The sequence below is a fragment of the Schistocerca americana genome, chromosome 1 (assembly GCF_021461395.2).
Source record: "Schistocerca americana isolate TAMUIC-IGC-003095 chromosome 1, iqSchAmer2.1, whole genome shotgun sequence".
NCBI classification, from domain to species: domain Eukaryota; kingdom Metazoa; phylum Arthropoda; class Insecta; order Orthoptera; family Acrididae; genus Schistocerca; species Schistocerca americana.
Genome location: NC_060119.1, coordinates 792,846,518 through 792,869,655, shown reverse-complemented (window position 1 = coordinate 792,869,655; position 23,138 = coordinate 792,846,518). Strand labels below are relative to the sequence as shown.

General features: G+C 39.1%; 2 protein-coding genes across 3 annotated transcripts in view; one reads left to right on the top strand and one right to left on the bottom strand.

Annotated features, from left to right (window-relative positions):
• LOC124612495 overlaps positions 1-19,238 on the top strand; it is a 671,121-nt gene extending 651,883 nt beyond the window's left edge. The window contains exons 4-9 of the mRNA XM_047140735.1: positions 3,869-4,177; positions 7,938-8,052; positions 10,525-10,647; positions 11,775-11,989; positions 15,236-15,442; positions 17,542-19,238. Coding sequence (XP_046996691.1) covers positions 3,869-4,177; positions 7,938-8,052; positions 10,525-10,647; positions 11,775-11,989; positions 15,236-15,442; positions 17,542-18,063 — 1,491 coding nt within the window. The 3' untranslated portion in view covers positions 18,064-19,238. The remainder of the gene's footprint in view (positions 1-3,868; positions 4,178-7,937; positions 8,053-10,524; positions 10,648-11,774; positions 11,990-15,235; positions 15,443-17,541) is intronic.
• LOC124612477 overlaps positions 16,918-23,138 on the bottom strand; it is a 230,798-nt gene continuing 224,577 nt past the window's right edge. For both annotated transcript variants that reach the window (XM_047140715.1, XM_047140722.1), the window contains exon 14: positions 16,918-18,037. The gene's annotated coding sequence lies outside the window, so the exon portion shown is untranslated. The remainder of the gene's footprint in view (positions 18,038-23,138) is intronic.

Here is a 23,138-nt window from a genome sequence, read left to right as displayed (position 1 = left end):
GTTTACAGACACATTTGCCTTCGTGGAACCTTTGCAGGACACAAATATCTGGACTTGCAGCAAAGCAGATTCAAATGGCTCTGAGCACTAAGCGACTTAACTTCTGAGGTCATCAGTCGGCTAGAACTTAGAACTAATTAAACCTAACTAACCTAAGGAGATCACACACATCCATGCCCGAGGCAGGATTCGAACCTGCGACCGTAGCGGTCGTTCGGCTCCAGACTGTAGCGCCTTAAACCGCACGGCCACTCCGGCCGGCAAGCAGATTCATGTCAAAGCTAGAGATTTCCAGAGTGAACTTCATATACCAACTTAATCATGCTCCATCCAGCTTTCATCTCGAAGTTCATGAATCTTCGAACATTGATTTTCGTGTAGCATTATATTTAACACTATTACCATTGCCAAAACTAAGAGTTCCCATCAAAAATGCCTTACAACAGATTTATGTGAAGATAGTAGGTCGATTGAGTGGTGAGGTCAATTATAGACTGAAACCTACAAAATCAGCAAGGACGAAAACAATAAGCACGTACAACGAAATATTTATACGTTTCTCTGTGTGACTGCAGTGTTCCGCAACATTTTGCAGAATTCCAGCGGTGATACATTCGGAAACCAATCTTTCGTAAAAACCCTCTACAGGAGCATCTACGGCAGTTAAATTTTTGTTTCGTTACAATGACTCCCGTGTCAAATTTTCCACTTAAAAAAAAAAAAAAAAAGTCGGTTTCATGATCGATGTGGTGCGGTTCGCCATGGATTTCCTCTCCTGTGCCAAATTCTTCATCTAATGGGACTGAACAACAAAATAATAGTATGCCAGTTGTCAACCACTGGGATCTGACTTGTCAAGCAAAACATTTTTACTGCGAAACAGAATTAGAACCCAAGACAGATGCGCATAATTTCTTTACACAAATGTGTTAAGAAACCATCCCCATCTTGTGATTGCCGAGAACTACAGATCATCAGGCACATCACCGAATAATGCCCTCTATAAGATCATTCGATGGCAGAGCAGAGCTTCAAATGTTTCTCTGTAAGATTTTATGTTGTTAAGTATTATACAGAATTATTTGTTGCAGAAGGGGTAACCAAAGTTTCAGTTATCATCTCGTAAAAATAAAACTGCGGCCGTGGAACTTGGTGACGGTGCTGGCCCTTCTCTACACTGACGTCCCTCAATGAGACATTTTCCCAACGGCGGATGACTCGACAGACAAATTTTAAAACATTTCACCTCGATAATCATCTCTTCGTAATTCTCTAAAAGCCAGCAACACAATGGTTTCTTCATGCGAGGAAAGAGGAAGAAGTCAGTGGATGTCTTGTCAGGAGAACATGGGGGTGAAACAAAATTTAATAGTACACCCACTCAGAGAGCTTCCTACCACACGTCGTCTTAGCAGTCTCCCTTACTACGTCTGGAGATTTCAGTAGTATGCTGCTATGCCGATTAGCCCATTACGAACATAATCCGTTGGCACCACACCATGGCAGTCCCAAAAAAACACCCAACATCAACTTGTCTGGTGACTGCTGGGTTTTCGCCTTTTTCGGCGATGGTTTGATGATCAGGACCTTCCCACCACCGCATCTCCTTCCCTCACAAGCCAAAATACTAATGACGAAAATTTCCTCCACCTCAAATATCGGACATGCTACCTCAGAATTGGGCACCATCGTGCAGGCGCTCATCAGCGACATGTCCGGCCCCGGTAGCTGAGTGGTCAGCGTGACGGAATGTCAAGCCTAAGGTCCCGGGTTCGATTCCCGGCTGGGTCGGAGGTTTTCTCCGCTCAGGGATTGGGTGTTGTGTTGTCCTAATCATCATCATTTCATCCCCATCGACGCGCAGATCGCCGAAGTGGCGTCAAATCGAAAGACCTGCACCAGGCGAACGGTCTACCCGACGGGGGGCCTTAGCCACACGACATTTCATTTCATTTCATTTCATCAGCGACATTCGCTACGAAGGCGGGTACTTCAGAACACGCTGTAATGGCACATTTACAACACTGTTCCTCTTTTAAAAAATAAGCTACTGCTAATATTGTCAAAATAGTTTAACACTAGTTGGCCGATTATGTATATGCTCCAGTCTTCTATTAATCGACCTCCTTCTTCCCCCTCTCTGTGTCCATCTTCTCCTGCCCCCTAATTCCATCTCCTCCTCCTCCTCTCTTCTTCTCAATCACGCTCGACCGAGTAGGAGGGTGGTGGTTCTTACGCCCAGCGTGTTTCTTTCCAGAGTGTTAACTAATATCTGTACCATATTTGGTTGAAATCGTTCTAGGGGTTTAGGATGAGCTTTTGTTCTTGGCTTTGCCCACGTACGCAAATGTCAAAAACATTTCACATATACACTACTCGCCATTAAAATTGCTACACCACGAAGATGACGTGCTACAGACGCGAAATTTGACAGGAAGAAGATGCTGTGATATGCGAATGATTAGCTTTTCAGAGCATTCACACAAGGTTGGCACCGGTGGCGACACCAACAACGTGCTGACATGAGGAAAGTTTCCAACCGATTTCTCATACACAAACAGTAGTTGACCGGCGTTGCCTGGTGGAAACGTCGTTGTGATGCCTCATGTAAGCACATTCTCCATATCTCTCACCAATTGAAAACGTCTGGTCAATGGTGGCCGAGCAGCTGGCTCGTCACAATACGCCAGTCACTACTCTTGATGAACTGTGGTATCGTGTTGAAGCTACATGGGCAACTGTACCTGTACACGCCATCCAAGCTCTGTTTGACTCAATGCCCAGGCATATCAAGGGCGTTATTACGGCCGGAGGTGGTTGTTCTGGATACTGATTTTTCAGGATCTATGCACCCAAATTGCGAAAAAATGTAATCACATGTCAGTTCTAGTATGATATATTTGTCCAATGAATACCCGTTTATCATCTGCATTTCTTCTTGGTGTAACAATTTTAATAGCCAGTAGTGTATTTACCAAATTTCACACGTTTTTGTACACACGTTTCACCTGTATCTTAACCGAATTTCGCCCTGCAGTTTCCTTTACACGCAGATCAATGTTTATGACTCAGTACCTCGTGCAGTATGTGTCATACAATGACAATTTTGTAGGTACATCCAGTTTTTGAGAAAACAGTTAGTAGCAAAGGAGTAACAAATGAAAAAGTCATGCATGATGCGGCAATTTTCCATCCATTTCAGTGTTTGTGACATCTCTCCTGAACAGTGTTCGACCAATGGTATATATTTTTTAGCTACATTCGGCGGGCATACGTGGATACAGTCTGCGAACTCTGTCACGAATAGAGATAGTGGTAAAGAAGTAATAGATTAAAACATACACGATGCAGCAGTTTTTCACGCATCACAGTATTTGACTTCATATCTCCTGAGTTATATGTCGAACGGTGATATAATTTTGCAGATATAGTAGTATATTTGAATACTGTTTGTAAAATCCGTCGCGAATAAAGTTAGTAATGAAGAAGTAATAAATTAAAACGTCATGCTACATGTAGCAGTATTACTGTGGGGGTCGTCAGCGTGAAAAAGTTTCGTAAAGGTTTGAAATTATGTGTAAACTTTGTTGCAAGTCGCTAAGATTTGACAAATAATGGATTCTCTTTCACCCCCACCACTTTGATCTTAGGTGGTTCTTACCCAAACAGTGATTCTTTCCAGACAGTTAGTGAGATGTGAACCAAGTTCGGGTGAAATCGGTCGAGTGTTTCCGAGGAGATATAGAGCATAGTCATATATACGTACATCCATTTTATTGTACGTATTGATAACATAGATACCTGTAATGCGCTGTTTAGAGCGCCTTTTCAAGTAATATATGTGTAAGTTTCTGATTGGGTGCTGCAGGGCGCACAGGCGAGCTCGGACCTGTGGCCGCTGGAGAGGCCGGAGGGCATGCCGGCCATCCAGTCGCTGGAGGTGATGTGCGGCAAGGACCACATGGACGTGCACCTGTCCTTCACGCAGCCGTTCGAGGGCATCGTGTCGTCCAAGGGGCAGTACGCAGACCCGCGCTGCGTCTACGTGCCGCCCTCCACTGGCAAGACCTTCTTCTCGTTCCGCATCGCGTACGAGCGCTGCGGCACCAAGCCAGACCTGCACGGCCAGTTCTATGAGAACACAGTCGTCGTGCAGTACGACAAGGACCTGCTCGAGGTGCGTAAGGGATTACTCACTTATATCACTCACCAAAGGTGCCTTTAGAACAGAGGGTGCTGAAGTTCCCCACACCTATATATATATATATATATTTTTTTTTTTTGACTGTTTGCTATAGTCGTCAATTTGTTACTCTGCTAGTTTGTAATCTACAGTGGTCATATACTACATCGTTCATCCATGTTTAAAACAATCAGGCCATTACGTCAGTAATTTTCAGTATACAAGGTTATCAAATACACTGTAAGACAAAGAAAACGACGCACCACGAAGGAATTATCCGAATGGGAGTGCAATTGCTAGATGTGACCAACAATTACAGATAAACAAATCATTACAATTTCATAAACATTGTATGATTTATTCAAGAGAAATAACTTCACAATGAGCATGTCAAAAATGCGTTGGTCCACCTCTGGCCCTTATGCAATCAGTTATTTGGCTTGGCACCGACTGATAGTGTCGTTGGATGTTTTCCTGAGAGATATTGTTCCAAATTCTGTCCAATTTGCGCGTTAGATCGTCAAAATCTCGAGCTGGTTGGAGAGACCTACCCATAATTTTCCAAACATTCTCAGCTTGGGAGAGATCTGGCGACCTCACTGGCAAAGATACGGTTTGGCATGTGCCAAGACTATCACTAAAAACTCACGCCTCGTGCAGGAGGGCATTATTTTGCTGAAATGTAAACCAACGATGGCTTTCAATGAAGGTGAACAAAACGGGATGTAGAATATTGTCGACGTACTGCTGTCGCTGTCTTGAAAGGTTTCTGAGGATAACGACCAAAGGCGTTCTGCTACGAAAAGAAACGAAACCCAGACCATCACTCGTGGTTGTGTGGCTATATTTAGGGCGACAGTCACGCCTGTATCCCACAACAGTTCAGAGTTGTCTCCACACACGTCTTCGGTCTGTAATCTCATTGACTGAAGAAGAATTGCCGTAAGTGATGAGTCGCACTTCAAACTGAGCCCTGATGACCAGTGAAGAGGTGTCTGGAGATCCCCCAGACAGCGGTCAGATACCAAACTGACAGTCCTGCATTTTCCTGCTGGCAGATGCCCTCGTGCAAAAGAAAACTAAACTTCATGTAGGAGTGGACACAGTCCCCAATGACAGATGCACACTTGTGTGATCCACTGTGCCTTCCAGAGTGACGGGATCATCCAGGGAATGCCACGAAAACATTCAGCAAATCATAACACTCCCTCCTCCAGCTTGAGCCATTCCGACGACTGTTGCGGGATGTTCGCTTGTGGACATTTAACGCTGATAGAAAATAAAATGTGATTCATCTGGAAAGGCTAGTTGTTGCCATTCAGCAAATGTACTGTTGTGATACTGGTGTGCAAATTCCAGCCTTTGTTGCTGATGAAAAGCAGTCAGCATGGCTGCATGTACCAGGCACCTGCTGCAGAGACTCATTAGCAGTAATGTTCACTGAACAGTCACTGAGGAGAAACAGTTGAAAGCCCCTTCATTCATCTGGGTGGTCAGCTGCTCAACAGTTGCGTGTCTACTCAACTGTACACATTTCCACAGCTGACATTCACTTCTGTCATCAGTGGCCTGTGGTGCACCACAGTTGCCGAGGTGCTGGTTTTTCATAGCCCCAGTTTTCAACACAGCACGTGAACAGTTTATAGAATTAGCCATTTTCGAAATGCTTCCACCCTTGGCCTTATACCCAACGATCATACCTGTTTGGACATCACATAAATCACCCCATTTCTGCAGTATGACGATGACTGCACTGTTTTCCACATATCCCAGACACGTTTTATATACCCTCCACTGATAGTTCTGCCACCTTTGAGTGGTTATAGCATGTTGACATCAAACATAGGCAGTGGTCAAATTGTTGTGACAGTTCTGTGTGCTTTCAATGCAGCTGCACAATAATGTACAACCGCTTGCAGGAATACAGTAGGGGTGCAAGTGAAGAGAAATAATGGACAGGGGCATTTGGAGATTTGGGTGGTATGGGGAAGGTGCTCGGATAGCTGAAGCAGTTAAGGTGAGTGCTGACAAAAACTAGGAAATATGGTTTTGAATCCTGGACCAGTACAAATTATCATCTGTCACCACAGAGTTATCTCAATGCCCTAATGTACCAGAAATCAAATTTTTCTTAGTGCAGATGCACAATAATGTCCGACCTCTCATGGGAACACAGTAGGGCTGTGAATGACAAACTGATACATGTTGGATAAATATTCTTTGGCCTTCAAACTGCTCTGACCATTTCAATTTTAACATCATTTCGGCTGTGTGGACCTTAAAACAACAGAAAATGATGAGTGGGCATTGCAGTTTTCATCCAGGACCTTGAAATGAACGTTCAGTGAGACTAGCCTTAATTCCATGTAAATGGATCTACAACAACTGTAGAATATTGTTGAAATAGAGAGAGAGAGACAGAGGAGTGACATGCTGTATTTAAGAAACAAAGCTCCATTATTAAAGAGAATATTGAGACAAACCAGATTCTGTAGTTAAAGGTTATCTCTGCTATCATTTAACTGTTATACTTAAGAAACAATAAATGAAATGAATCAGAATGTCCAAACAGGAAAATAAGTGCAATAGAAATTAACACCAATCTTACAGTGTGCATAAGACAAGGTTCTTTGGGCTGTAATCAAGAGGGACATACAAATACAGTGGAATAGAATGAACAATGTATTTACCACAGAATCTGAATGAAGGACAAACAAAACTAAAACAAAAATGTTGAAGAATAGCACACGTGAGAACTGTGATTGCTAAACATTGAAACTTGGGAAGGAACTGTTGGAAGAAATGGAAAAAAATATCATCTTTCTGAGAAACAGTATTAAAAAATGTTCAATGGAGATAAGATATCAAAAACATATTGGCACAAAAAACTTTCTACAGTTGAAAAGCTCTACCAGCATCAGATATTGGCTTGGAGTTGAGGAAGAAGTTTCTGACACCATACACCAAATTTGGGAGTAAAATGTGAAAAGCAGCAAAAAATGTGAAGAATAACTGCAAACATCTGAAATATGGGTGGTAGAATTAAGCGGACAGAAAATGTACAATATGAAGAGATTATAGAAAAATAGGCAAAAAAAGTTCTACAGAAACCACACAGTTAGCTTGGCAGTAAAAATGACAAACTGTAAAGGTGGACACAAATTAGAATATGTAAAATAGGTTATGTATATATTCGGTTTAGTACATATGTTGAAATGTCTGAGGTTAGACAACATAGAAACAGATGGAGTCTGGCATCAAACTTGTCAAAAGAATTATTACAACTGTTGAAATAGGAGGATGATGCTGTTGCACTGTGCAATTCCCCAGTTTATGCACTTAGGCTAAGCAGCTATCAAACACATAAATGCTGATTTCTTTGTTTAACTCCACCAACACTTCACAATGTGCTCTTGCATGTTGGATGGACTCATTTTGACATAATAACTTTGGAATGGGAACTTTCTGTATTAAGATTTCTCTACCTTCGCTACATTAATTTTTGATAGGAAAAGGGAAAACATTATGCCAATTAAAGCAGTGGTGTGTTAGTTGTAACATTTGGGTTAACAACTGATTTACTTCCACCTCTTCAGTGAAAATAGAGCTTGTTACCTAACCACAATTTTGTTAATAGCATGTTAACTTAAAGATCTTAAATTCTTATTTTCACTCTTTATTGGAGACTAAAATGTAAGTAGAACACTTCCCTGAATAACTCTTGTTCTAAACCACATTGATGCTCTGCCCTCAGGTGTGGGATGAAGCGAAGCGTCTGCGCTGTGAGTGGTTCAATGACTACGAGAAGACAGCATCCAAACCACCTATGGTCATCGCTGACCTAGATGTCATCCAGCTTGACTTTCGTGGTAGGTGGCACTTACTGTCATAATTCACTCATACTCAATAAAGTTATTTATATAAACATTCCCTTCTGAAGAATAACAAAAGTGAAAATAAAGATTATATTTAAATTGAAACATCAGACACAAGAGTACACAGTTACTACTAAAAGTAATATCTGTCTGCTGCATATATGATCAATTAAGCAGTCTAATACTACCACAAAATGTTTCTCTTTCTTCACAAAATTTTCTAAGATGGAATTATTTTTATATGAAGTGTGATAACAGTGTCTGTCTGTTTGCATTGCTCCTCATTTCAGAGCATTATTCTTGAGCGAGCCATTTCTCAGTTGAGCTCATCCCTCACCTTTTTTGAATCCAAGAGATAGGTAGTCGTCCATTGGCCAAGAGATATCAGTGGCATAAATTACCATTTATTTCCAAATCTATTTCCATACCTTATTGAAATCACACAAATCACCTGTAGCCTGTAAGAAAAATACTCACTCTTTTGCAATTTAAGTAACTGCATGAGAAATTTCAGATTCAGCTCTTAAATGTTACTACCATGCACATGTGTAATTTAAGTTTTGAGGAGCTGAAATAATCACATGCCATGCAATTACTTTCACATATGAATGAAAAAGCCATTTTAATTATCATAAACTAGAAATTTTTACTGCTGGTCTATCCTTAATCTTGTATTATTCATTTTGTTTACCTATTCAGTGAATGGCCTAACCTGTTCTTAAAAAAACATGTCAGTGAAGCTGGTCTAATACTAGCCATACAAACTACTAATGTGACTTCGAGTGAAGGCTGTGCATATGATTCATCACATTGTTCAAAATCTATAGACAGAGGACATTTTTCTGATAGCGGTAAATCATGAACTGAGCCCTAGAATGCTCAGTATTAGGTAAAACGTTGTTCCTGATACTAAATATTTAAATAAACTTCTCTCGAATTCACATAACACTGAATTAGTTCTTTTTGCAAATGGCTTTTCTGCTGGTCCATTATAGATTTGCAGCAGCTGCATCGTCTGAAATAAAGTACATGTGAACAATAATGTGTGGGACCTTCTTTGCTGCTCTTACAGCAAATTCAATAATTTAGGCAGCCCCACTAAAATGGTATAAGTTTAATTGTGTCCTTTCTTGCTGAAATATGGTCAATAATTGTCAGATTTTGTAGCCAATTGATTTGGCAAGCAAGCAACATTGTAGTTAATCACAAAAGTGTGACATGTTTGGGACTGTAGACCCCTATTATTTTGCCTGATTCAGATTGATTCAATATCTTTGAATGAACAAATCAAACACATCCTCCCGACGTAGTTCAAACCATGACACAGCAGTCATAGCTTTGCAGACAAGAGCGTTATCTTGCTCATACTGAACAGACAAACTCCTGAAATAGTGCTGGAAGCATTATCTAAAATGTTTTTTATGGACACTTGCATCATTTTGCCATTTATTGAAATTAGTGGTCTGGACATAAACTTGGAAGAACAGTCCCACACAATCTATACTGAATTTTACTGCTGCTATTAACACTCTTGGGTAAATACCATTCATCAGGTGTTCACCAACTCTACACTTTTCCACTTGAGTGTCACGCTGGATAGTTCCACTGCTCCGCAGACCAAGGACACAGTTGACTCCACGTGCACTTTCACTGTAGTGGTTCTGAGCAGCAGCGCAATCATGAAAACAAAGTCTTTGAATGACACTGATCTCTGTACTCCACTTGTAAAAAGCTGTCATAGCTTGACAAGGACGTTTGAGAACTGTGTGGTACAGTGTGATTTAGGAAAAGAAAAGGGGATTAGTTAATGTATCATTCATGACAACATCATCAGAGATGGAGCACAAGCTGAAGCTGCAAAAGGATGGGAAAAGAAATCAGCCATGTTTGTTTCAAATGTGATTTAGGGAAATCACAGAAAATATAAATATGGATGGCCAGACTGTGAATTCTGAGAAGACTGCAATAGCTTTCTAAGTTCTGCGATGTCCACAGACGTTTAGCCATACAGTGTGCAACAACAATATATGCCTGATAAAATCTCATTATATTTTTTATGTATGTTTTGTAAAATAAAATAAAAAATACCTGCAATATTCATATATTACAAGTGCTAGTTATACAGTCTGAATTCAAATACAGTTACATATTAAATTTTTTGGTACATGTCTACAGTCCTGGTGCATACTGTAATCCCCACGCCATAGTACCGTAACCATAAAACACTGCCAGAATGGCCAAAGGAAAATGATACAATCCATATCATTGTGATTTGTCTCCTCTGGCAGTGTGCTACGGTTCTGAGGCAAGGGTCCCGTGTGTACCAGAACTTCATTTTTCCAAGGTGGTGATTAAAACTTTATGACTACCACCCATAGACTGACCATATTATATTATATATAGAATTATATCCTTAATATAGTGCATAAGTGTCTTCGAAAAATTGTTTCTATAATATGTTTTTAGGGGACAATGTTGACTGCTGGATGGAAATACAGCATGGAAAGGGTCCTTGGGCACCACCTGTAAGTGGTATTGTTCCATTAGGATCAACACTAACACTTGTTGTGGCTATAAACGATTATAGAGGTGAGCATACTTTAGTTGTACATTGTGTTAGTAAGATAATTTAAAAAGAAATAAATAGCTGCATAACTACTGCTATAGCTTATTCACAGCTTCAATTTATTGTTATTTATGGTATCCATCTTCAATCATTATATCCCCACAAATTTTCCATTATCAGCAGATAAATCATACAGAAACCAAGAAAACAGCTAACTGGCATTTTGAGTAAACAGTTAATTTGTCTTTCAAATAGTAGAAAATAAAAAAAAACTGAGAGGCTAATAGCAGTTACCAAACTGAACAAGAAATTGAGACTTCATAGCAGTTTATTTGGTTTGCAGAGGGATTGGAAGGGATAGGAAAAGCAAAAGTGAGATGGGAATGGCAGATGACATTGTTACAGTTTCCTCAAAAATTAATACATCTACACACAACATTACATGTCAAACAGCAGTGACATAACAGTCCATTCCATTGAAAATTGTCTTTTAGAGCATACTATTACTGACAGAAAGCGAAATAGTGGTTACAGTATTTACAGCAAATTATAGTACTTCTTATTTAAACTTACTTTACTATTTGTGGAATAAGCAACAAATCTTATGTAGCTGAATGTATACCTCAAATACAATAACTTTGTGACTGACAGGTTTCTGTGGTGGTCGCGATAGTGATGGTGGGGATGTACTTAAAGTTGTGGTCTGGCACATAGTTTTAATACAACAGTAATTTTCACATAAAACTAATAGTAGGAAAAGCAGGCACCAGGATGAGATTCAATGGATGACTCCCATTAAAATCCAAGAATGTACATCCCAAGAAAGGTCAGGTGACATTACTTCCACATGTATATCTCAGAATGACAACAAAATCAGACACATTCAGACTCATACAGAAGCATACCAACAGCAGTTCTACCTGCATGCACACCACTCACAAAAGGAATAGATAAGGAAGGATTCAATAGTGGTTCCTAAAGTATCCTCAGCTGCATACAGTAAAGTGGCTTGCATAGTTTGGATACTGATATAATATTTTTCAAGAATGTTATAATTCTTGACATTTATTACACTGTTTATGCTCTTACATAATAAAATGCATCACAGTTTTGTAGTTCAACCTGATATATTGTTTTTGCATTTTTTTAGGTGAATTTGATATGAGGGTGAAGTCCTGTGTAGCATCAGATGGAGGAGGCCATGTTATTCAGCTCTCAGATGAGCATGGGTGTGTACTTAGGCCAAAAATGATTTCAAGATTTTTGAAGGCACGTACAGCAGATGAGAGGGCTACAGTCATCACATATGCCTTCTTTCATGCCTTCAAATTCCCTGATGCTCTGAGTGTTCACATAAAATGCAAGGTAAGAGTGATAATTAGTGTTTCAGCTGGTTAGTTGACATAACTTGTTGCCTTTATCAGGAACTCAGGACATTGCAACAACTATTGCATTAACTGGAAAAAGAAGTATACTCTTATGCTATTGCAATCCAGTAACAGTGAATTAATGCAGTATATAACAGTTCTCACATAAATATCAGCATTTACATAATTTGTTATACAAATTATGTTCGGTTCAGTTTTTTTTGTACTGTTGTGTCCTGACGGACTAGAGAAAGTGTATGAGAACTTGAAAAAAGTGCCAGGTCATTTTACAATTTCTGAATGGTCAGAAACAAATATAGAAAGACACAGTTCCGGTGATGGCATATGATTGATCATATCAGCACCAAACAGCCACAGTGCACCTACTTAAAGGTGCAGATTTTGCGACTTGGTAAGGATACTTGCAACAGACTCAACAAACTCAAAGGTCTGAATAATACCTGTTTATTGCATTCAGATTAAACCATTACACTGAAGGCAACGTCTAGACATGAGAAAAAGCAAATGGCTCAACTGTAAAAACAACAAAAGTTAGCATCTGAGCTCAAGGGGCAAGAAGTAACAGAATTTAGCAATCACTAGCAGCATATTAAAATGCAAGCATTAGAGAGCAGCAGTCTAAGGGAGAATCCATGTCAAACTGGAGTTTACCCAAGGTTGGCATCAAGCCAGATGTCCAAACACTCTAATTCAAGACTACTTTGAATATGAAAATCTGGTGATTTTGAAGGGTTCTGGTGCTGAACTGGCTCTCCTCTGCAGTAAGATCACTAACACTACCAGCACTGTACAGACATCGGGCAATCTGACATGGAGCCCTGTGCCTCCTTGGTGCCTCCAGCCAACCACATTCAGGTCATTTCCCTTCTCTCATTCTGTAGGTGAGGTATTCATGACTTTTGCAACAATAATCTCCTTGTTTGGCAGCAACAGTGTTCAGCTGAAAGCTAAACATCATTGCCCTTCCTTGTGTGGCTAGCAACAACAGTGCTTTACGTCATTCTGCTCCGTCCTATGGGCGGAGACTTCTTGCTCCTGAATGGAGACTGCTTTTGCAGCAGTTTCACCCACTTTCCATCTCGCTCTTAGCTGTACCAACCCACTCACTTTGCAGCTCTCAGGAGCAATAATCATACCCCTGCAAATGCTAAGGTGTGCCTGTTTGCAACTACAGTCCAAACTGCCATCTTTTGGAAGTATCTAACCAGTGTATGGAGTTACCAGCTAATGCCCTGAGCTGAAACTTCTGCCCTGGAACAGCTGCACAGAGCAATTGCAATTCATACTCTTCTTCAGTTACTGTTTTCCTCGTGTAACCTGAATTCTACCAACTGTGCGTGCCACTTGCATTAAGCCTCAGGTTTCCTGCCTTGGAGTACTCTCAGTTGCTTCCAACAACCTCAAGCTTAACAATGAATAAGTCAGTATGTAGTCACTGCACTATAATACTTCTTAAAAATCTTAATGGATTCTCTGTTTTTAAACAATTATGAATGGTAAGTTCTAAACACTGATAATAGCGCAACAGTACTTCAAGTAAAATAAGTAAATCAAGTGAAAAAAAAAATGCCTGAATGTTAATTCAACCTGTGTGTGTGTGTGTGTGTGTGTGTGTTTGTGTAAGGGGGGGGGGTCAAAACTGGATTGTTATAATATATTCCAGCGATTAACACTAAAGTTACAAGAGATGGTATGTTGCTCCTTCAGTATCTTAATACAAGAACATTTCTTCACACAGATATAGGGCAACACACATGGTAATGCTTAAATGATATGAAATAAACGTAGTTATAAGTACATATGGTGGTAGCTTTCGCAGCCAGTTTTTCACATATTATTGCTTGCTGACTTTCATCTCGGGATCTTTGGCCAATTTTTCTGATGTTTCATCAGCGTGAGAGGCTGACATTGTAAAATATAACCCTCTGCCACCAACATTGGATGGTGAATCTTTGACAGTACCAGCCAGTTGTGCTGGCAAAATATCAGAAAAGTCACTAAACAAACAACATCAGCAGAAGATCCGGAGACAAAAGCCGACAGGTCATATCTCATATCTTAGTTTTGCCAACTGGAAATGGACTTTGAAATGCCTCATCTCTCAGTTAACTTCATACTCACACTTTGTAATACCACAGGTCATTTAGCTTTCACACACTTGCCTGAAGCAAAGTCCCACACATTTCTCCCTCCTTTTTATAAATAATTTTCAGAATCTATTAAAAGTTATTTGTTCCCCTCAACACTCTTTACTAATTCAGTTTTTAACAACCTCCTGTGCCATTAAGTTTCTTACATTTTTCACTGGTCAGTACTGTTTCCCTGTAGTACTGTACACAGGAATATTTCAGAAACCCCAATTTGTAATACCAGTAGTCCCCTTCCCTCCCAAAGTAGAGGTTCTTTTTCATAACCATCTTTTTCTTCTTTTTCTCTTCCTTACTCTAGCCTCCTTGCATTCTTATGCCCCACTTACAACTTCTTCTGCATCTTCTACAATTTAAATGTTTACTAATCTTAGTTTGACATCACACAATTGCTTTCACCTTTTTCTGTTTATCTTTAACTGAATTTTGTCCCAGTGCCCTAGCTATGCTATTTAAAAGTCCTGGTAGTGCTTTCATATTTTCAGAAAGAATGGCAAGATCATCAGTAAACCTTATTTGCTTGTGCCATTTTCTTTTCCGTATTTGTATATTATGGTGCACAATACCCCCTTTTTTCCCACTTTGTCTGTAGGTCAGCCTTACAACCTCAGAATCCTGAAAATTTTACGAAGCACAAAATGAAAGACATTTCTTTATTTTAACAGAGGCCATAAAGGTAACATGATATTTGTTCATTATCCATCCATTATTAATTTAAAAATGTGCACTGCATTTTTTGTTGGACTCAAAGCAAGAACTGTGTGCCATTTTCAACCATGGGCCAATAATGATTTTCCAGAAACTGAATCAAAAGTCTCCAACTTTATGGGATTGAAGGCACTACGTTGCTAATGTCTAGTTTTAGCTCAGCTTTTTAGTATTCTATGAAACAGCGCAAAAGTGCTGCATCATCGATCCATTTCTGTTTAACAATGACTTAGCATGTGCTATTTGTGAATGTAGTGTGTCTGTCTAGTGTTGGCATGAAGACTGTTTCTAGCATTATTATTTACATATATCTCGGACTACGTCCAACTATCACACATCATCACAACTATGCATAAATTATGTTCTAGGTGGAGATATGCCGCCATGGGTGTCCAGAGCACTGCCAACATGGTCCATCTGAGAGACGTGACACTGCCGTCCCTGCTCCGTCCGCACCACCTGAATTACTGTTGTATGATGAGCTGGTGTCTGATGGAACACCTGCTTTTGCAGATGAGCCGGCAGTGCACATGGCAGGCAACAAGGGAGCAACAATTCCAAGGCAACCTTTTCAGGTTTGTATTTGATATTGTTTTCTGACTGTTTCATGGAGAAACAAATATTTTTGCAAGATGAACTACAAATTACGTCAGTTTACATGAACAGCAAGAACAAACATGGCTTTCACAACATCCTATTTCCAATATACCAGATATTTCTGAATAGCAATCACAGCAGCATTTGAAGTATGAAGTAACGGAATGTGGATGCAACTGGTATTTTACTCAAATGTTTGTACGAACTTACAATTCTTTCCTGAAGAAGTATTTCATTATTTCTTTAAAATGATGGATGGGGAGGGCGGGATTAAACTTTCTATGATAGAAACGGCAGTTTGCGAGGTAAAGATTAGGGGGGAGAAGGAAAAATGTAAATTGGACAGAATAATGCATTAAAAAGATCTGAGATGTGACTTATTGAGAGTTTTTGTGACTTGTTTGTGTAATTAAGAAAGTAAATACTGTGTTCTAAATCAAAATTTTCTATTTCACTTATCTTCTATTTACAAATTTGTATTTTCTCTTTCTGATCAAATTATTTTATACAAAATGCCAATGAAAAAGTTCATGCAGGTATTTCCCCCTCACATCAGTTACATAACAACAGCCACAAAAAATATTTAAGAAACTTATCACAATATTCATGAATTAAAGATCCCCATTGCTGCATTTATGCATGTGTCAAACTGAATACCAACTTACTGTACCACCACTTTTCCATACTTTACATTTGGGGTTGGACTATTTCTCCTTGCTATGAATATGTACAAAATTACACTAAACAGTCAGTCAGAGTAGAAGCATTTGGAAATGCATGTATCTATCTATCAAAGGGAACATGGGAACAGCAAGTTTGGAAAGGATATAGCTGTCTCATCAACAGATATTGTTACTGCAGAAAATCATTATCGTGTACTGAAACAATAATTCTTATAATCCATGCATGTAACACCTGAATTGTGTATATGTTTGAAGAATTTCCTTCGGTAAAATTTTTCATTCTTTGTAGAGTTCTAGCACATTTCCCCACAGTTCTTCAAGTAAATCCCCAACAGGAGTGCTAGAGAATTCACGTTATCTTCCTTTTATAGCTATAAATAATGGTAGAAGTAAAACTAACATCTTACTGTACAGAGTAATTTGTATTATGCATTAGATAAACACATTTCCCAAAAGTTAAACACTGCCGTTCCCTTTCAATCTGGAATTCTGACCCAGAGCAATTACTTGTATTCATTCCCAGGATTTTCTGTGTATTCACATATCTAAGTGACAAATCATGAAGACAAAATAAGATCTGATAGAACACTTATTTTTAAGTGAGGACAACTAACATGTAATTAACAGCATTAAAAAATCACAGTCCACTAACATTTCATGCAAAACTTTATTTAATTTAAATATATAGATCATAAATATACATGTAACAGAAGTTTATAAGACAACTGTGTATTTTACTGTACACTCTTGTTATGAACTTTACTGTACACTCTTGTTATGAACTTTTACATGTGATGGTTACTGGTTAAAAACAAGTATAAAGAAGTAGAAAACAATACATCCACGGGCTTGACTGTATAAAAGAACTGGATGAGAGAGAGAGAGAGAGAGAGAGAGAGAGAGAGAGAGAGAGAGAGAGAAGGAGAAGGAATACGTAAATATCGGCGAATACAGTTTAATTTTACTATTAATAAAAGATGAAATGCTACAAAATATTATCAATGTAGGAAGCACTTTGTGAAAAATAAAAATAAATAATACTAACACTTATTACATCACTATATCACAATTTCAGTTCTGAACAGGGCAATTTATAGTACACAGTAGCAACAATGCAACAAGAACATTTTATCAAGAAAACAACAATCAGTTTCCTTTAAAAGGTTATTGCATATGTACCAGTAATTTTTAACTTCATCAGAGTACAAGAAGTAAACAATCTATTTGAGTTGCAAAAAATAGTACAGCTAATTTAATGATCTTATGATCACAAAAGTCTGAAACATTTTGTTTGATGGGATTCTTATGCAGTCATAACTGAATAGATATGAGTGGTAATTTAATGCTGCTTCAGTGGAAATGACATTTTTAGTATTTGAAATAAATCATTTCAGGAACAGCCACATCCTGGACACCGTGATGGTCAAGAACGTTTTCCACACGGGCCTCGCACTCTCAGAAGCACCGGATTTGCAAGACCACGCCGTTCTGTAGCTGTACCAGCAGGAGGCAATGCTGATGTTGGTGTCAGTGGGCTGTATGATGTCGTGTCAGAGGCAGACCTAGCCTTTACACCTGACTCACGACCCGAGGCAGTAACAGTATTTCAAGGACGAACACGTGAAGAGGAGGTAGTGTATGGAGTCTGCCTGCCTGTGCCAGGATTTGGAGCACTGTTTGCACTGGCAGCCCTTTCCGCTGTAGCAGCTGCTTTAGTCGCTGGGGCTTTGCTATACCGGTACCAGGTGCGGCGTGAGACTGCGGCAGCAGCCCAAACATCAGGCAGCAACAATACAGGAGGACGTAGCATTGGCCGCCAGGCAAATGGCGTGCCACTTGATGCTCTCGGTCCACAGCCACAGGCACATGTGCAGAGAGCACACCGATCTTCTGGACAGTCAGAAACAAGTGGTTGAATAGTACAGTGTGTAACTGTGTCTGAATCACAATTAAAACATGTCGCAGTACTGCAGTACACACAACAGATGAAGAGCGCAAAAAACATTGATTCCAATTAACATAAACTGCATTATGTGAACTGGTGTGACTGAAATACTCTTTGTGTCAGTACAGCATCAAAATAAGCAGCCAGTATCTTATATTATTGGACAGGAGATAAGGCTGCCAATAAGAGACGTGCACATAATTTATGACAAAGCCAAATCCTTACACAAAAAGTAGATGTTTGTACAGAACTTTCAAAGATGTAGAAAATTAAAATCAGTTATATGCGTGTATATATTATATATTTACCTCTAATGTAAACGTCAATCTATCTCCCCCCCCCCCCCCCCCCTCTCTCTCTCTCTCTCTCTCTCTCTCTCTCTCTCTCTCTCTCTCTCTCTCTCCCTCCCTCTCTCCCTCCCCCCACCACCACCACCCCCACAATATGGGAATCATTCTTATTATGACTGCCAGTAACCATTTCACAAGTGAATGACTTAAACTTTACCAAGGATTTCATACAAGAATAGCATTGGTATGATATTACAAAACTTACATGACAAACATTTACTGTTGAATAACAGAATATAGATGAAAACAACATTTGACAGAAGATGCAGCTAGTGATGAATATTTTATGCTGGTTAGACACTTTTTTGTGTGGTTTTAATGGTTTGTAATAGATATATGCTTTCATAGCAATTGTTAGCAAAAAGGATACAATACTCCTCTTCTCTACTACACACATCATCCTAACACTAATGGTCACTTACCTAGGACACACCTTTGCATGGTGATATGACAAAGCTTGACTTGGTATTAACTATCTGGATACCACTAGCAAACGGGGGAAAAGTCTAGGATTAATTGCTGAACATTACAGGCAAACTATAAAAAGTTCTGTGATGCAGTTTTTAATCATCAGACTGTGCACCAATGCCACAAATTTCGATCTTCTCTGTGATCTCTCATGGATACTGATGACCTCACTATTTATGAGTCATTCATTACTCTCACTCTGCCTCTGGTAGCTGAGTGGTCAGCGCGATGTAATGTCATACCTAACAGCCCGGGTTCGATTCCCAGCTGGGTCAGAGATTTTTTTCCAATCAGGGACTGGGTGTCGTGTTGTCCTTACCATCATCATTTCATCCCCATCGATACACAATTCGCTGAAGTGGCATCAACTCGAAAGACTTGCACCAGGCCAACAGTCTACCCGAAGGGAGGCACTAGCCACATGGCATTTCCATTTCCATTATTCTCAAAAGAAAGAGTGTGTGTGTGAAAGAAACAGAGAGAGAGATAGAGAGGGAACTGCATCTTTCTTCCAGGTCACTGCCATAAAATTAGTTTGTCATGGCAGAGTCCATATTCTGCTCACTGAAAAGTTGAGGTATTAGCCTCTTTTCAATGTATCCATTTTTCTTTGTAGAGCAAACTATGATACATTTCTCTAACACTTACTGGTGCTGATCCAGAACCAGAGTCCATGCAGTAATATAATTTAATACACAGAGTCACAAAGTGAAATATATAACTTTCACAGTCTCTCGTCAGAGAATTATTTGGTGTTCTTCAGTCACTTTCACTGAAAAGTGTGTGCTCTGTGGGGCCAGTAAAATGGTGCACAAAACAGTGCTCACTAGTATCACTTTTCTGTTTCTCCACTTTCAAACAGGGAAGTTGAAATACAAATATATTTTACTATTCCTTCACGACTTTTCATTTAATCATAAGGTTTAGATCAAGGATAAAGTGTATTTATAAATGTTTACTCAGTTCAGTTAGTACTGTAAATGATTACTTTTGTCAATGTTTGTTGAGATGACAGTTTTGCAAAAACAATCTGGTGCTACTGAACATGGTGTCTGTTGACAGGGTTAACAGGGAAACAATGGACATTAATGTTAACCTGTAAGGCACCACACGACCAAATCATTTGTGTATAAATGTATATTACTCATTTTAAATATTAGTATTTAATCAAAAATAATGCCTTAATAATGTCATAGTCATTATTGTGAATTTTTATTTGTGCTCAAGATTTAGTTTTTAAAAAATGTAACCAGGAGATATAGTTCTGAAAAGAAATACTCCAAAAGATAAGCAAATACAATATTTACAAATATTATTGTGTCCTTATGGAAGATTCTGGTAATATATAACAATTGTTCCCCCATAGGACATTTAGTCCATGAATAATAAGTTTGGGACGGAATAAAGCTATTAACTACCATGTTTCATTACAATACATGAATTATTAGTCACTCAGTAATAATGTTACAGCAGGCATTTATCAACAACAAAAAACTCATTTTATATAGTTCTGAAATAAGTCTTGACAAATGTAAAGACAGTCTTCCAAATCAGAAAGTTTGTTACTTAATATGAGATTTACCATTCCTTTCAAAATAAGGTATAAAATGTTAAATGTATATAGAAATTTTTGAACAGAAGGTTTCACTGATCAGTTCAATTCGTTTTACTCAGTTTACATTTCCTTATCAACATGTCAACTATAACCAATTTCTTGACTTATGTGAATGGTTTGAGTCTTCCTTTTTACCAAATCATGTCATCTAATAAATGAATCATTACATATTTATCAGTATTTCTTCCATAACTGTGGATGTTCAGTCTACAGCAATATATATGAACACATCAAGAGGTGCTTTATCATGATTGTTAAACAATTTTATCTGCAGCAAAACAAACACCTTGTTTCCACTCAAAGATGTTTGTCAAGATATTTATGTACTGCCAACCATATGGGATAAGATTACAAGTTAATGAATACCTATTAATTTGTACTGTTTTATGAATCCTTTATAATGCAACATACCCTCAGCACACATTAGTTTTGTAATTTTGATACAGAATTCAAGAAAAAATTTAAGCTACAATTATTTTCTAACAATCCTGACGAGATATTGAGCCAATATGAACAATTATGATGAAAAAAAATCAATCAATCAATCAGGAGGAATATGACATAAAAAGTTCACACAAACCTTATTGCATGTAATTCTATGACAAACACGTCAAAAGAATTGAAACAATATTTCTGAACATCGTTAAGATTAAATTTTCAAGGAGAATCTACAGTTAAGGCAGAAACTTTATAAGTTGAATTTTTTGCATTTTTGTGTACTTTTTTGGGTTTAAAGTAATTTATGGTATTAGTCCAAAGTATGGTTAAAAGTACTAATAACAGTAAAAGCATTAGTTTATTTCTTGTCACGGCATTTTTGACAAAAACGTAAGTAGTCCAACACACAGATTATCAACAAATACTGATACACTAGTTTGTTACAGGCAGTCAACTTGGATTATATTACTGTTGCCTGTGGAAATGTGAACCACCACCATGAATTATATTTTTGTTTTACGCTAATAACGATAGAGAAATAATGAACAGAAAATTTTTGAAGCTAAATATTTAAAGTCCAAGAGATAGAAAAGTGTTCTCCCAAAGTCTGCAGCTGCAACAGTAATATGATGGTTTATGTTGTTCAGATAATTTGCATTGTACCCAAGTCAAAAACTGCTTCAGTAATAGTTCAGCTTTGCAAATCAGAGCCATTGGATTATTCTATATGTCAGTTGCAGCTTCTCAGGGATACCAAATCATATGTATAAATTTCTGAATATGGAAGATACTGTGCTGGTGTATCTCCTGTGTTTTATGGCAAGGGTTCATGAAAATTTTTTGTTCCTGACACTTTGTCCAGAGCTGTGTTGGACATGGAGGCGCACCTACAAAGATATCCAAAGCTGCCTTGGAGAAAACACTGGGAATGAAAAAGTTTCATGAACCATGGATATGCAACCCAAAAGATTCACCAGCAGCTAAGACAACCGGTTTTGAAAGCCTTTATTGTATGAAAACATACTTAGCAAAATCAGCAAAGTAATGAACGGTTATGTGTTTCTCTACACATTAAATACTAACAAAGAGATAGAGGGGCTGGCCAGTACTTACCTCAGCTCAGTACAGCCGATAGCTACACATAAAACAGAACTGAAAATTTACATTCCTAGCTTTCGGAACTTTGTTCCTTCATCAGGGAGGAGAGAGGGGAAAAAAGGGAAGAAGGGAAAGTGGATTCAGTTACTCACAACCCAGGTTATGAAGCAACAGGGAAAGGTAAACAGGGAGGGTAGCAAGGATGGAGGCATGGTTGTCAGAGGGAAGCCAAAGATATTCTGCTGTAAGTACTGTGCCAGCTTCAAACCAAAGAGGATGCATACAGAAGTAAAGAGGTATATAGTATAAAGATAAACACAACTATGTAGGATGAAAAGATGCATGAATGGCTAAAGAGGAAAGGGAAAGAGGAGAAGACTGAATGGGAGTGAGGTTGTTTAACGTAGGTTCAGTCCAGGGGGATGGCGGGATGAAAGGATGTGTTGGAGTGCAAGTTCCCATCTCCGCAGTTCAGAGGGACTGGTGTTGGGTGGGAGAAGCCAAATGGCACATACGGTGTAGCAGGTTCCTAGGTCCCTAGAATTATGCTGGAGGGCATGCTCCGCTACTGGGTATTGGGCATCTCCTAGGCGGACAGTTCGTCTGTGTCCGTTCATGCGCTCAGCCAGTTTGGTTGTTGTCATGCCGATGTAAAAGGCTGTGCAGTGCAGGCATGTCAGTTGATAAATGACATGTGTAGTTTCACACGTAGCCCTGCCTTGAATTGTGTATGTTTTACCAGTAGCAGGGCTGGAGTAGGTGGTTGTGGTGGGATGCATGGGGCAGGTTTTGCAGCGGGGTCGGTTACAGGGGTAGGAACCACTGGGTAGAGAAGGTAGTCTGGGAATATTGTAGGGTTTAACAAGGATGTTACGGAGGTTAGGGGGGCGACGAAAGGCAACTCTGGGTGGTGTGGGGAGAATTTTGTCAAGGGATGATCTCATTTCAGGGGTTGACTTGAGAAAGTCATATCCCTGGCGGAGTAATTTGTTGATGTTTTCGAGGCCAGGATAATATTGGGTGACAAGGGGGATGCTTCTGTGTGGTCTGGGGGTAGGAACATTGTTGTTGGACGGG